Genomic DNA, 13110 nt, shown 5'->3' with positions numbered 1-13110 from the left:
TCACCAGTGGTGTAATTGCAAGTCTGTAGTTAACTCTCATTCAGAAGCTAACTTTTTGAATGTGTCTGTAATAGCCAGGATTCATAGAGATGTGCTTTGGCCATCTTCCATCATGCTTTCTTTCATACCCCAGTTCACCTCTCCTTGCTTTTTAGGAATACAGAGTCTGCAGAGAAAAGGCTCTGCCTGAACAACTTTGTGGCTGAGTTTGGGCGGCCATTGGATTCTGACAGGATCTTCTCTCATCAAGCTGCTGAAGAATCCAGGTTGCTTTTCCATTGCTATGTCAATGAGTTTGAGGGTGTGGACAAAGGAAAACAGTGCCACAGAGTGCCGGTGATGGACCCTAACATCCATTTGCAGGAAGTAATTCATAACAGTGCAAGACTCGAAGAGGAACCGAATTGCCACACCAAATTCAACATCCCGAACTTTGTGAACACTGACCAGAACTCTTCCTTGTATGAAGATGACCTGTTGATTTCTGAACCACCCATCATTTTAGAGAGCAAACCAGTTAGTCAGATTTCTCCCTAAATTCTTAACTGATGAACCTCAAGCAAGATATTGGTTGGTTTTTTGGGGGGAAGCTGGGGTTCCAGCAAGAAATAGTATCACACCTTCTGCAGTCTATACTGAAGCAGAATATGTTTCATCTTGAACTCCAGCCCTGTCTTTCATTTGTAGCTACAGAACATTTTTTTAATATTTTATGTTCTTTAAACTTTCACCCTATAACCATGAATAAACCAGATGAAAGGAGAAGTAGATTTCTTCGAACTCTTCCAAAAATTATTAGCAGTTCCATTTTTCTTAAAAGCCAGCTTTTGAGATGGGTAGCAGAAAATCCTTGTTCCTGTTCATCTGTAATTCGGCAGGCAAAATCTCCTCCAAAGGAGATGCTATATATGTGAATTTCATTCAGATGCGGCAAGAGAATTTCCAGTGGCAGTCAATGGAAGACATGAGCCTTTGGATTTCCGAATCTCCACTTCAGATTGAGACCTGAATTAAAGCAGACTGTCCACTAATTACAGAAGGCTGAAGTGGGCCATTTTCAAGAGTGGCAAATGGTAGTTGGAAATTACACTTATGTTCTGTGCCCATTCCTGATATTCAGAGCTGGTTCTTATACTGGAAACATTCCTAAGTTGCTATGTTGATTCTTCAGAACAGGCCAACTTAAAAGCCAATATTTTGGGGCTTATATTTGCTTCTGTGTGGTATGCATGCTTTAAAAAAAACCTATCCAGAGCTACAGCTGTACTTCAAGATATGAACTTCTTCCCTAAATTCTGTGCCAAACTCAAATTGTACTGGAACTTTGGATGATACATAAAAAAAAAAAATTAAAATTGCTTGGCTCAAAATGAGCTTGTTAAAAGCCTTGCAGTTAGGGAATTGGCAACAAACACTCAGACTGTCATCTGCCATGGAAGGATGCTACACTGAGAGAGCACAAGATGGTGCCCACCAGCTGCATTGGGATCTTGAGTAATTTTGAATGAAGGAGTACTTGTTATGAGAGGGACATGTTTTGTTGACTTCAGCAGTCAGTTTGTTTTGCAAATTAATCTCTTGTATTTACCATTTAATTTGTTCATTATTTTGTTCCTGAAGATGGCACCTTGTTGAATTGTTTCCACTGTTTTGTCCTGGCAGTTACCTAGAATGACTTTTCTGGGAAGACTAGTTCATATGCATGCCATGGTATCTTTTTAAATTATTCTGTTCCTTTGGTTAAAGATTCTAAATATCATATATATCAGCATTTGTTCTGGGCATGTATTTACTCATCGAGGCACCCGCAGTGTCCCAGTAGCTTACTTCCAAGTAATTAAAGTCTCAGTCAGGTTAGTGAAGATACACAGCAGGATCCTGTTAGGCACTAAAGGTGCACAATGATCTGTTGGCAGAGAAACAGAAGATTTCCTGCTTGCATAACTATTGCTGATTGTGGATAGTTGCTTTACACTTGTGCAAGAAGATCCTGGATGCTTCCTTGTGCAAGCTCTGTAAAGGCAGAACAGCCCACATGCATTCAGTGAACCATTTGACTACAGGATCCTGACCAGAAACCCCATAGGCTGTAGTTTGGGCTGTTTTTCATGGTGGTTAACATCGTGTGTGGGGCTATGTGATTTTGAATTTTAGCAGATAAAACAGGATACAGTACTTAAAAAAAACACCTCAGCCTTCTATCCTTCTGAGGTCAGTAAAATGAGTACCCAGCTCGCTTGGGGGGGGCAATGTGTAGCCTGCATAATTAACCTGTAAACCTCTCAGAGAGTGCTTAAAGCGCTATGGGGTGGTATATAAGCAGCATGCTTTTTTTCATGTCCTTTCACTAAGTCACTAGTATAATTTCAGAAAATTCCTGCATTTTATTAATATTGAGAATTCTAAAGTCAAAGCAGGTGCTTGTATGGATGTATTAGTAATTGGTTTGTGAATACACCACACAACAGAACAAGGCCACAGGTTTTAAACTCTGTGCCTGGCTATGCATTGTTCCACATACCTGGTATTCATATTGACCTCAAGTGTTTGCATGATTAAATAATACACTGTTCCATGACAGCTCTGCTGAGAACTAAAGTAACAAACAGTGTTACTTCATGTGTAGCAACAAACAGTTTAGGCCCAAATAGAGTGGCAAAATATTGTAGAAACGATGGCATTAGTATTCACTGAAAATAGTTAAGAGTCAAGTTCCCCACTACTACTGTTTTCTTTAAAGAAATTCCAGTAAGAACTAGGGATGAAGGTAGTAGAAATGGAATACTGTGAGACCCGAGGCGAGGCTATAGAAGTCCTTGCCAGAGTGTCATCCTCAGTTAAAAGAGAGAAGGAGACTCAGACAGCGTCCATGACTACTCATGTCGCGTTCAGACATCAGGGGATTTGGAATAGGGGATAAAGAAGATGTCGGTAGCTACCCAGACCAGGATAGAAAAGGCGGGAACCCGGGTTGAGGAGCAACCATTAGTAGAGGCAGGGCTTGGAGAGTTGAGAGAAGAAAAGGACAAGATACCCGGGGGTTGGGAATTAATCTGGATAGAGGATCCCTGGACAGGGAGATGTGAAAAGGTCAGGGTGCCTCGGGAAGAGGCAGATTACCGAAGAAGAAGAGGTTTGCCCCCAGACCATCTTATTGGGGAGAAACAGAGGCTAAAGAGTGGAGGAGGCATTTGAGGGAGGAAAAGGAGAAATCACTGAACCCTCACATATTGGCGCCCAACTAGTGGGGCCTCAGGCTATGGACACTACCACTGAAGCGTGGTTAAAGGCGATTACAGAAGGACAAGAGATGCTGATCAAACAGCTGATCAACAAAGGCTGCTAATAGAACAGCTGCAGAATACAAGCCTAAGAGAGCCACACACGGGGGTCAAAGAAGACGCTAAACCAGCGTTAGCTAACAGACCACCTATAAAATTACAGAAAATGGGTCCCCAAGACGATCCCGCGGCGTCCCTTAATACCTTTGAGAGAGTGGCAACATCAGCCCAATGGCCACCAGAGCAGTGGGCTCTGATAATTACACCGTATTTAACAGGACTTCCCCAAGAGATCATGGACACTCTAGACCCAGAAGACGCCAGCAATTATCAGGTCATTAAAACAGCAATATTAAATACACTAAATCTTAATGAAGAAGCTTATCACAGAAGATTCTGTGACCTCCATATGAAGGCAGGCTTACACTCCAGAACCCTGGCACAAAAGCTAAAAGTGAATGCTACTCAGTGGATAAAGCCTAAAGGAAAAACGGTGGAACAGGTCATGGACATAATAATTATGAAACAGTTTGTTTCCACCCTGAGCTCAGGACCCAGGAATTGGGTGATGAAGCACAAGCCCACCTTGCTAGAGGCCACTGTGGTGCTGTTGGATGACTACATAGAGGCGGATGAGGCATGGCAGAACAAGCCCGCGATGCAGATGGACCTGATGAAGATGGAGGAGAAGATGGAGGTTCCAACTCGTGGTGGTGCAGCTAAGATCCCAGCGATGTCTACAACCAAGAGAAACAGACCCGGCCGAGTAGAATTCGTTAATCCGGCGGGAACACGGATACCAAGGCCTTTGATCACGTCGGACCCGAAGTTCCAGAAGCAACCAGCGAGTGGAACACTAATAAGGAGAAGATGACCGCGTGTTTCGGCTGCGGCCAGTTCAGTCACGTGAAAAAATATTGCCCAGTGGAAGAGTGTGTGTGGACCAACATTTACGCCTTCACCACTAAGGAGGGTTAGGAAGACCACCCGGGTTGGGTAGTCAAAGCTAAGGTAAATAGACAGTGGAAGAGAGCTCTGATAGACACCGGGTGCAGCAAAACTTTGGTAAAGCGATTAGAAGCGCCCCGGTTGGCAGAGACTATGATAATTAAATGCATCCATGGAGACGCGAAATAATATGAAACGGCGTTGGCAGAGCTAGAAATCGGAGAAGTTAAAAGAGTGGTAGAAGTGGGCATAGTACTGGGTCTAGGCCAAGATATGCTTTTGGGGAGAGACTGGCTGGGGATTGAAGAGCTTACCCTCACGGTGGCAGAAGCATGCACCAGGGAGTTAGCAAACTTTTACCTGGAATCTGATGTATGGGGTTTGTCCCGCAACCAGCTGCGGTGCTGGCAACAGGATGACATGGGGCTGGAAGATCTTAGGCTGCAGGCGGTTCCTGAGGGCTCTACAAAAGATGGAGAGACGAACTTTGAGATGAGGCAGGGTTTGCTGTACCGGGTAACCAAGTCAGAAATGGGGGAAGAAACCCAGTTGGTATTACCCGAGAGACTTCAGAACTGGGTGATCGGACTACCACATGATCTGCCGCTGGCCGGCCAACTGGCCACGCGAAAGACTCTGGACAGGATGCGACAGCAGTTCTTCTGGCCTAAGATGGCCAAAGAGGTGGAGGAATATTGCCGATCATGCCCGGTCTGCCAAATGACTCAACCCAAATCGGGACCCGGAGGGGATCTTGTACCCATGCCTCTGGTAGACCATCCGTTCGACCAAATAGCCATGGACATTGTGGGACCGCTGGTGAAATCTTCAGGGGGACATCAATATATTTTGGTGATAATAGACTATGCTACTCGATACCCCGAAGCCATACCCCTACGATCCACCTCAGCTAAAGTGTTGGCTAAGAAATTGTTAGGAGTGTTTTCTAGAGTAGGGTTCCCTAGGGAAGTGCTCACTGATCAAGGCTCAAACTTTATGAGCTTGACCTTCAAACAAATGTGGGAAATGTTGGGGGTGAAACCGTTGAAAACCTCCATCTATCACCCCCAGGCCAACGGCCTGGTGGAGCATGTCAACCGAACCCTGAAGGGGATGTTAAGGAAATTGGCTATTGAAAAACCTCAGACATGGAACACCTTTTTGCCAGCCCATTTGTTCGCAGTAAGAGAGGCTCCCCAGGCTTCCACTGGGTTCTCTCCCTTCGAGTTGCTTTATGGGAGAAGACCCAGAGGGGTGTTAGATTTAATGAGAGAAAAATGGGAGGAAGGTGAAGATAATTCTGAAAATGTGCTACAGCAAATATTAGACATGCGACATAATTTGGAGCTAGCGTGGGAAATAGTGAAGGAAAACCTGGGGGGAGCACAGGCGAAGCAAAAGGAAAGGTATGATAGAAAGGTCAAACCTAGAGAGTTTGAACCTGGACAAAAGGTACTAGTCCTGCTACCAACAGACTCCTCTAAATTCTTAGCTAAGTGGCACGGGCCTTATCCACTGCTGAGGAGAATAAATGAGGTGGATTATGAAATAGAAACGTTGGACAGGAAAAAGAAGAAACAGGTGTATCTGTATGGTTCAGAAGTAGAGGAAGAACTGGGTCCTGAGTGTGAAGACCTGGACCCTCCCGAATCCTTGGATGTTAGCGAATTGATAAATCCAGAACAAAAAGAACAGGTACTAAGATTGGGAAAAGAATTCCCCAAAGTGTTTTCAAAAATACCTGGGTGTACTCACTTGGTTGAGCATGCAATAGAAACTGATCCTGGTCTGGTCGTGAGATCTAATGAAAGGTCGTGGCCTAGGCAATTAGCAAGTGTAATAGAGAAAGAAGTAGATGAGATGATTAAACTGGGAGTCATAGAGCCGGCTAAAGGGCCCTAGCGCAGTTATCCAGTGATGGTCCCGAAGCCCGATGGGTCCTTAAGGTTCTGTATAGATTTTAGAAAGGTCAATGCTGTGTCCAAATTCGATGTGTACCCTATGCCCAAGATAGGGGACCTGCTAGATCGCCTGGGAGGGGCCCAATACCTGTCCTCCATAGATCTAACCAAAGGTTACTGGCAAATTCCAGTAAGGCCACAGGATAGGGAGAAAATGGCATTCTGTACCCCAAAGGGCTTGTATCAATTTGTAAAAATGCCATTTGGGCTACATGGGGCGGCTGTGACCTTCCAAAGACTCATGGATCAGGTGTTGACCCCATTAAGGGATTGTGCAGCCGCTTATATTGACAATATTATAATCTTCAGCAATTCTTGGGAAGAACACGAAAACCATCTCTGAAGGGTCCTGAGAGAGTTGGAAAGGGCTGGTTTGACGGTCAACCCAAAGAAATGTAAGATAGGTTTACCTAAAGTAGAATATTTGGGATTTAAAGTAAGAAAAGGGGAGATCCAACCTCAATAAGAAAAGGTAACAAAAATATCTCAATGGTATAGATCGCGGACGAAAAAGGAGGTGCAACAGTTTCTAGGACTGGTAGGTTACTATAGGCAGTTTGTGCCTCAGTTTGCTACCATTGCTGCTCCTTTAACTGATTTAATGCGGAAACAAGCTGCCAAAGATGTTGTATGAGGGCCAGCCCAAGAGGAATCTTTTCAAACTTTAAAGTCCATCATTTGTGAAATACCAACCCGGTTCGCTCCCGACATTAAGCTCCCATTCACTCTATTTACAGATGCCTCAGACCGGGGGTTAGGGGCTGTACTAGCCCAGGTAAGGAACGGAGTTGAGTACCCGGTGTTGCATTTGAGTAGAAAACTTTCGCCAAGAGAACAAAAGTATGCAGTGATAGAAAAAGAGGCCCTGGCCATAAAATGGGCCACTCATGTCCTGCGTTACTATCTACAAGGAGCTCCCTTTACTCTGGTAACGGATCACGCCCCCTTGCAGTGGTTGACCTGAATGAAAGAAACGAATCCACGACTTACCCGGTGGTACTTAGCCCTACAAACTTTTGCATTTAGTGTTCAATATCGCAAAGGAGCCGACCATGCTAATGTAGATTATTTTTCTCAGCAGGGGCCTTGGGCCAAGAGCGAAGAGGAGAGGACGACCCTCTTGGGGGGGGGTATGTGAGACCTGAGGCGAGGCTATAGAAGTCCTCGCCAGAGTGTCGTCCTCAGTTAAAAGAGAGAAGGAGACTCAGACAGCGTCCACGACTACTTGTGTCGCTTTCAGACATCGGGTGTAGACACTGGGGATTTGGAACAGGGGGTAAAGAAGATGTCGGTAGCTACCCAGACCAGGATAGAAAAGGCGGGAACCCAGGTGGAGGAGCGACTGTTAGTAGAGGCGGGGCTTGGAGAGTTAAGAGAAGGAAAAGACAAGATACCCAGGGGTTGGGAATTAATCTGGATAGAGGATCGCTGGACAGGGAGATGTGAAAATGTCAGGGTGCCTCGGGAAGAGGCAGATTACCGAAGAAGAAGAGGTTTGCCCCCCAGACCATCTTATTGGGGAGAAACAGAGGCTAAAGAGTGGAGGAGGCGTAGAGAGAGAAGAAAGGGAAAGGACAGCATGGCGTCTGGAGGAGGCTCACCGAAGGAGGTATTCACCAGACCCTGGGACCCCTATTCTGAGGGAGTCGACCCCTTCGACCCGGAGAGGGGAGATGAGGAGACCTTACCCTTAATCGAGGTGGACATTGAGGTGAAAGGACAGGGTGAAGTTAACCCGTTCTCCAAGGGACCTTGGTATGACCCGAGTTTCAACCCCTTTTTACAAGAAGCGTGGACACCCTTGTTTGACCCGTTGGCGGCGAGAGAAAAGAATACTGACAAGTTTAACGTTGATACTTCTTTATTTGATGTTTCAATAAACCCCAGTTCTGTTTTTCAAGATCACGCGCCTCCGGTGTTTGTGTCTGGTAAGTCTGAGGTAATCACTGAACCCTCACAAATACCCTCTTGATTTAAAGGGAAATGTCTTCTATAGGAGGCTTTCACTCTGACATGAGACACAACTTTTCATGTAGCTAATTTTATCAGGCTTTCATGTCTAGTCCATCGTAACTGGATGTGTCAACAGTTTTGTAGCATCACTTTGTGATAAAATCTTCCTGTTTGGCGCACAGTATACCAGTTCTAATTGGGATTATTCCACTATTCATGGAACTGGGAAAGTAATGTTTAAAAATGCACATCACTTGGAATCTTCACTTAGCCAACTTCCTAATAATTTGATACTGATTGAACAACAATTATCAGACTAACTACTGCCTTTAACATGCCTTAAAAACACACAAATCATTCCTGTGTTTCTTTTATTTTGACAAATTTGCTTTTGACAAATAAGCTTCAGGAAACGTCATTATGAGAGCTGAGCATTGTCTTCTATACAAATGGCAGAACTGATTTATCTGTGGGGTTGTAGCCTATGTTTTGATATACTGTACCTAACATATATGAGAGGAGAGAAGTGTTATATGTACATTGTTTTTTTCATGCATTCTCAGCTTTGTCTTAAGGCAGTGGTTCTTAGCCTTGGGTTCTCCAGGTGTCTTGACTTCAGGAATCCTTAGCCGTTGGCCCTTGACTGATATCATGCTATAGCCGGGGATTTTGGCACTTGAAACTCAAGATGGTCTGTAGGACCAAAAATGGAGAACTGCTTTCTGACACATATGTTTGTGTCTCCTGTGCCTGATAATTTGCTTCCATGGGTATATCATCAAATCTGAACTGACTTATGGGGGGCATTATAGCTCTCAAGATAAGTAAGGTATTTATGGAGTGGTTTCACCACTTCTAGACCCCATGAGCTTCCATGGATAATTGAGAATTCAAACCCAGCTCTCCTGAGTCCTTGTGCATCAATCTATCCTTTATACCAAGGATTCCCAAACTCTGCACTGTGGCGCCATGGGGTGCCTGGAAACCAAGCCAGGAGGTGCCATAAGAAAAGGCAAGAAACATAGAGCTATGAGGGCTGTAGAGGAGCTGTTCATACCTCTGTGTCAAATCATGTGCCTGCCTCTCTTTGAGGGTACATGATCCCCATGTGTCTGCCTCTCCTCTACGGTCCCTGGTGGAGGTGTTTGACAGGTGGCCTTCTGAGTTTCCTGTGTAAGAATCTGGAAGGAAATGGGTTCTTGGGGATACTGGGGGTGGTGGTGAAGAGATGGGATAGCTGGGGAGGGGGTGTCAGGATCCTGCCCCTGGTGGCAGTGAGACCCTTGATGGCCCTGTTGAGCAAGGGGAGCCATGACCAGTGGTCAGTAAATCAAGAGGCATGTGTCCAAAATGTTTGGGAACCACTGCTCTATATCACTCTGGGTATCATAATTTCTAGGAATGGCTGAACAGAAATACACAGTGGGTGAACACAAAAGGTAATCATGCCAAAAATACAGTTTGTTTTTATTGTAGTACAACCACCCATTGCACATGCCACTGTCTTTGTTCTAGTGTTTGCATAAAGGATTATTTGCTTTATTGTTTGCATAAAGGGGTATTTATGTGTCCCTTGTGCACATGGAAGCCTAATAGTGATCAATGGGGTGATTTCTGGGTTGTGTAACTACATGTTGGAGATAGCAGTGAGAATGTTGCCTGTTGAAGCTATTGTGTGGTTTACAGAATTCTGCCTGTTATCTTTTTTTTTTTTTTGCAATGGCCTTACCTAGATCAGTGGTCCCCAACCTTGGGCCTCCAGATGTTCCTGGACCTCAACTCCCAGAAATCCTGGCCAGCAGAGGTGGTAGTGAAGGCTTCTGGGAGTTCTAGTCCAAGAACATCTGGAGGCCCAAGGTTGGGGACCACTGCCCTAGATGACATATGATGCCCACGTATCTATTGGTGACTCATCAAGCTCACACATTCCATCTTGGAGGCTGTGCTTAACTGCAGATGTCAGTGGCTTAAGAGAGTGAGCAAACGGTATTGGATGTTCATGCTTCTTTCATCCCTCTTCATTTTGCTATCCATCCTAATGACCTTTATTGGAAAACTTTTTGTCATACTTTTTGGAACATTTAAAACTGATCCTGATAAAAGTATTGCTTGCCTGTGGATTTTGGCTTATTTCGGTTGGCCAGCCAATGCTTTTTTTTTATTTTTTGGAATTAATATGCGTATGCCATTGAGTCTTTGACATGAGTGCCATGATTGCACGGGGCAGAATTCTGTGAAAAATCACATCAGTAATAAAACTGAGGTTACCACCCTTTGAAATCCGTTGTTGATAAATGGAGATGGTTTGTTGTTATTGAGAAAAAGTCCCCATGTTCTTACTCTTAGACTTAGGTAAAGCTTAGTTAAGGAGCAGTGTGCCTGTTCTTTTGTGTATGCCTTGTCTGGAGAAGAAAATGACAGGATATTTCAAAATAGCAACTGAGAATAGTACACACATTTTCTGAGAGTGAGAAGGGAACAAAATATATGGAATCTGTTTGAAAGAACAGGAAATTCAGGTGTGAAAAAAGGCTGTTGAAGGAGGAGGTATAAAAGTTGGACAAGGTAATATAATAACCGAGGGGAACAGTAAGAGAATAAGATGACCAAGATCATGAAGAACCTAGGACAAGATCAACATGTTTTTCTTAGAAGCCAGGCTAGAGTCTGGTTGGACATAAATGAGCTGAATACCAAGATTAACAGTTCTGGTACTATAATGAGGGTTGTGATGTGAACAACGTAACTATGTGTACTAATCAAAATAAGAAATCGCCATTGTAGAAGATCTTAAGTATTAGGCTAGTTTTAACTAGATATATAAATGAATTTTGCTTAATAAATCTGCTTGCTACTTCTTGTCTCTAGTGACATGTATTGCTATTGGGAAAATGTGCTTTAGAATGCACCATTCCCATAGAAAGGTTGACAGGTATAGACAATTGATTTTGTTCCTCCTTGTTTGTTCACGTACTATGTAGTTGTTGTATTATCTGTCACTGTTTGAAGAATTTTGCCAGCTATCATGTTTTCAAATGCTCATTGCTTTGAATATTGCAGAAACTAGAAAATTGATGTGATGTTCCTTCTTCCATAGTGACCAAGACATATGTTGCTTTTCCTGTAAGCAATCTTCTCCCCATCCAGTTTTGCTTGCATCTGTTGCTGTAAGAATGGATGGCTGAAGTTGATGAAAGAGCATTATCATCTTGAGATACTCCCTTGTCCATCATCTCAGCTGTCTTGTCAAATGTGGCAATATAGCTAGTCTCTTGAAAAGTCTCTCTTTTTAGTTGTACCCCAGTAATGAGACTGTTGTGGTCTCATTGTCAATCTGGCATGATATATTACTGCTGCTTTTGATGCCGTCAGGCCTAATGGTCTTTGAATTGCTGAAGAGGAAACACACATCCTCATTGCTGAGTGGATATCTGGGTTGTTTTTACCTGGTAGATATATCCTCTCTGTAACTGAATTGAGAACAGCACCTATATAGCCAACTGTTAAATAAGGTATCAGATTAGACTATTTTAAGTTTACTTTCAGACCAGTATCTGAGAGGATTTGAAGAGTAAACTATCCAATTCTATTTCCTCTGTTACCTGGATTAATTATTTTACTAAATTTTTCTCCATCACATCCTCATGTTCTTCTTCAGTACACATATCACAAGACCTTCCTGAGTGGTCCCCAGTCACCCCTGAAGAGATCCTCGAACTAATTATCTCACTTAAGCCAGGCAAAGCTCTTGGACCCGATCTCATTTTTAATATCTTGACCATAAAACCTCATTGGTGGGCAGAGCCCTTAGCTACTCTTTTTACCTTGATAAATCACTCTGGCTGTTTTCCAAACTCCTGGTTATCTTCCATATTTATACCAATTCATAAAAAAGACAATCCCTCTCAACCCTCAAATTATCGCCCAATAAGCTTATTATTCAATATTGGAAAATTATATTCTAAATATCTCTTGAAAAAACTCTACATGGGCTGCTGACAAGGATCTTCCTGGAAAGGAACAGATGAGCTTTCGTGCCGGAGCGTCCACTCTGGATCATATCTTTTTGCTGACTTTTCTTGCTGAAAAATATGCAATCCACAACAAAACCAAACTTTTTGTTGCCTTTGTGGACCTCCGAGGGGCATTTGACTCTGTCAACAGAGAGCTACTATGGAAAAAAACTTTCCAACTGGAATATTGATCCACGCCTGCTATTTTTGCTCCGCCAATTGCATTCCCGTAATTTCTGTCAGGTTCGTTTACCTGATTCCAACACTCTTACCAAAAAAATTCCAATTTTCAAAGGTGTTCGTCAAGGTTGCATTTTGGCCCATTTATTTAATTTATTTTTAGCCGATCTTCCCTCTTTTCTTTCCCCTTGCAATCAGTCGGCTCCAGCCCTTAATGGTGTTCCCTTATCTATACTCCTGTATGCTGATGATACAGTGCTGATGTCTCGTACTAAATCAGGTCTTTGTCGCACTTTACTTAAATTTCAGGATTTTTGTGATCTTAATGATCTATCCATTAACCCTAATAAAACCCAAATTTTGGTTTTCCCCTGCTCTTGGTCCCCTACATCTTGGACAATAGGATCTTCTTCCTACCGTCAAGTACACTCTTATAAGTATCTGGGTTTTCATATTCATCATAAACGCAGTTGGACATTTCATAAAAAAGCTGCCATTTCTTCAATTTCTCCCCAATTAAAAGCTATTTCTAAATTTCATTATTCTTCCAGAAACCAATGTATCCCAGCAGCCATTCAGATTTTTCAGTCTAAGATTCTTTCTCATTTGCTGTACGGTGTGCCTATATGGATACACTCGGCTAATTTGGATATTGTTCAAGTTGCAGCAACGTTTTTTTGCAGACTATTAGGAGTTCCTAACTTAATTCGGCTTTCTACTATTTCTTTAGAATTGGGCATTCACCTACCTTCCACAACTGCCTGGTTACTTATA

At 43.3% G+C, this 13110-nt stretch overlaps 1 protein-coding gene across 2 annotated transcripts in view; it reads left to right on the top strand.

The window, feature by feature from the left end:
* The window catches only part of MRAP2 (melanocortin 2 receptor accessory protein 2), a 39774-nt gene extending 38011 nt beyond the window's left edge, over positions 1-1763 (top strand). For both annotated transcript variants that reach the window (XM_072999104.2, XM_020795377.3), the window contains exon 4: positions 156-1763. In XM_072999104.2, coding sequence (XP_072855205.1) covers positions 156-537 — 382 coding nt within the window. In that variant the 3' untranslated portion in view covers positions 538-1763. The remainder of the gene's footprint in view (positions 1-155) is intronic.
* The last annotated feature ends 11347 nt before the right edge of the window (positions 1764-13110 follow it).

Source organism: Pogona vitticeps, chromosome 1 (genome assembly GCF_051106095.1).
Source record: "Pogona vitticeps strain Pit_001003342236 chromosome 1, PviZW2.1, whole genome shotgun sequence".
Lineage (NCBI taxonomy): Eukaryota > Metazoa > Chordata > Lepidosauria > Squamata > Agamidae > Pogona > Pogona vitticeps.
This window is presented reverse-complemented; position numbering and strand designations above follow the sequence as displayed.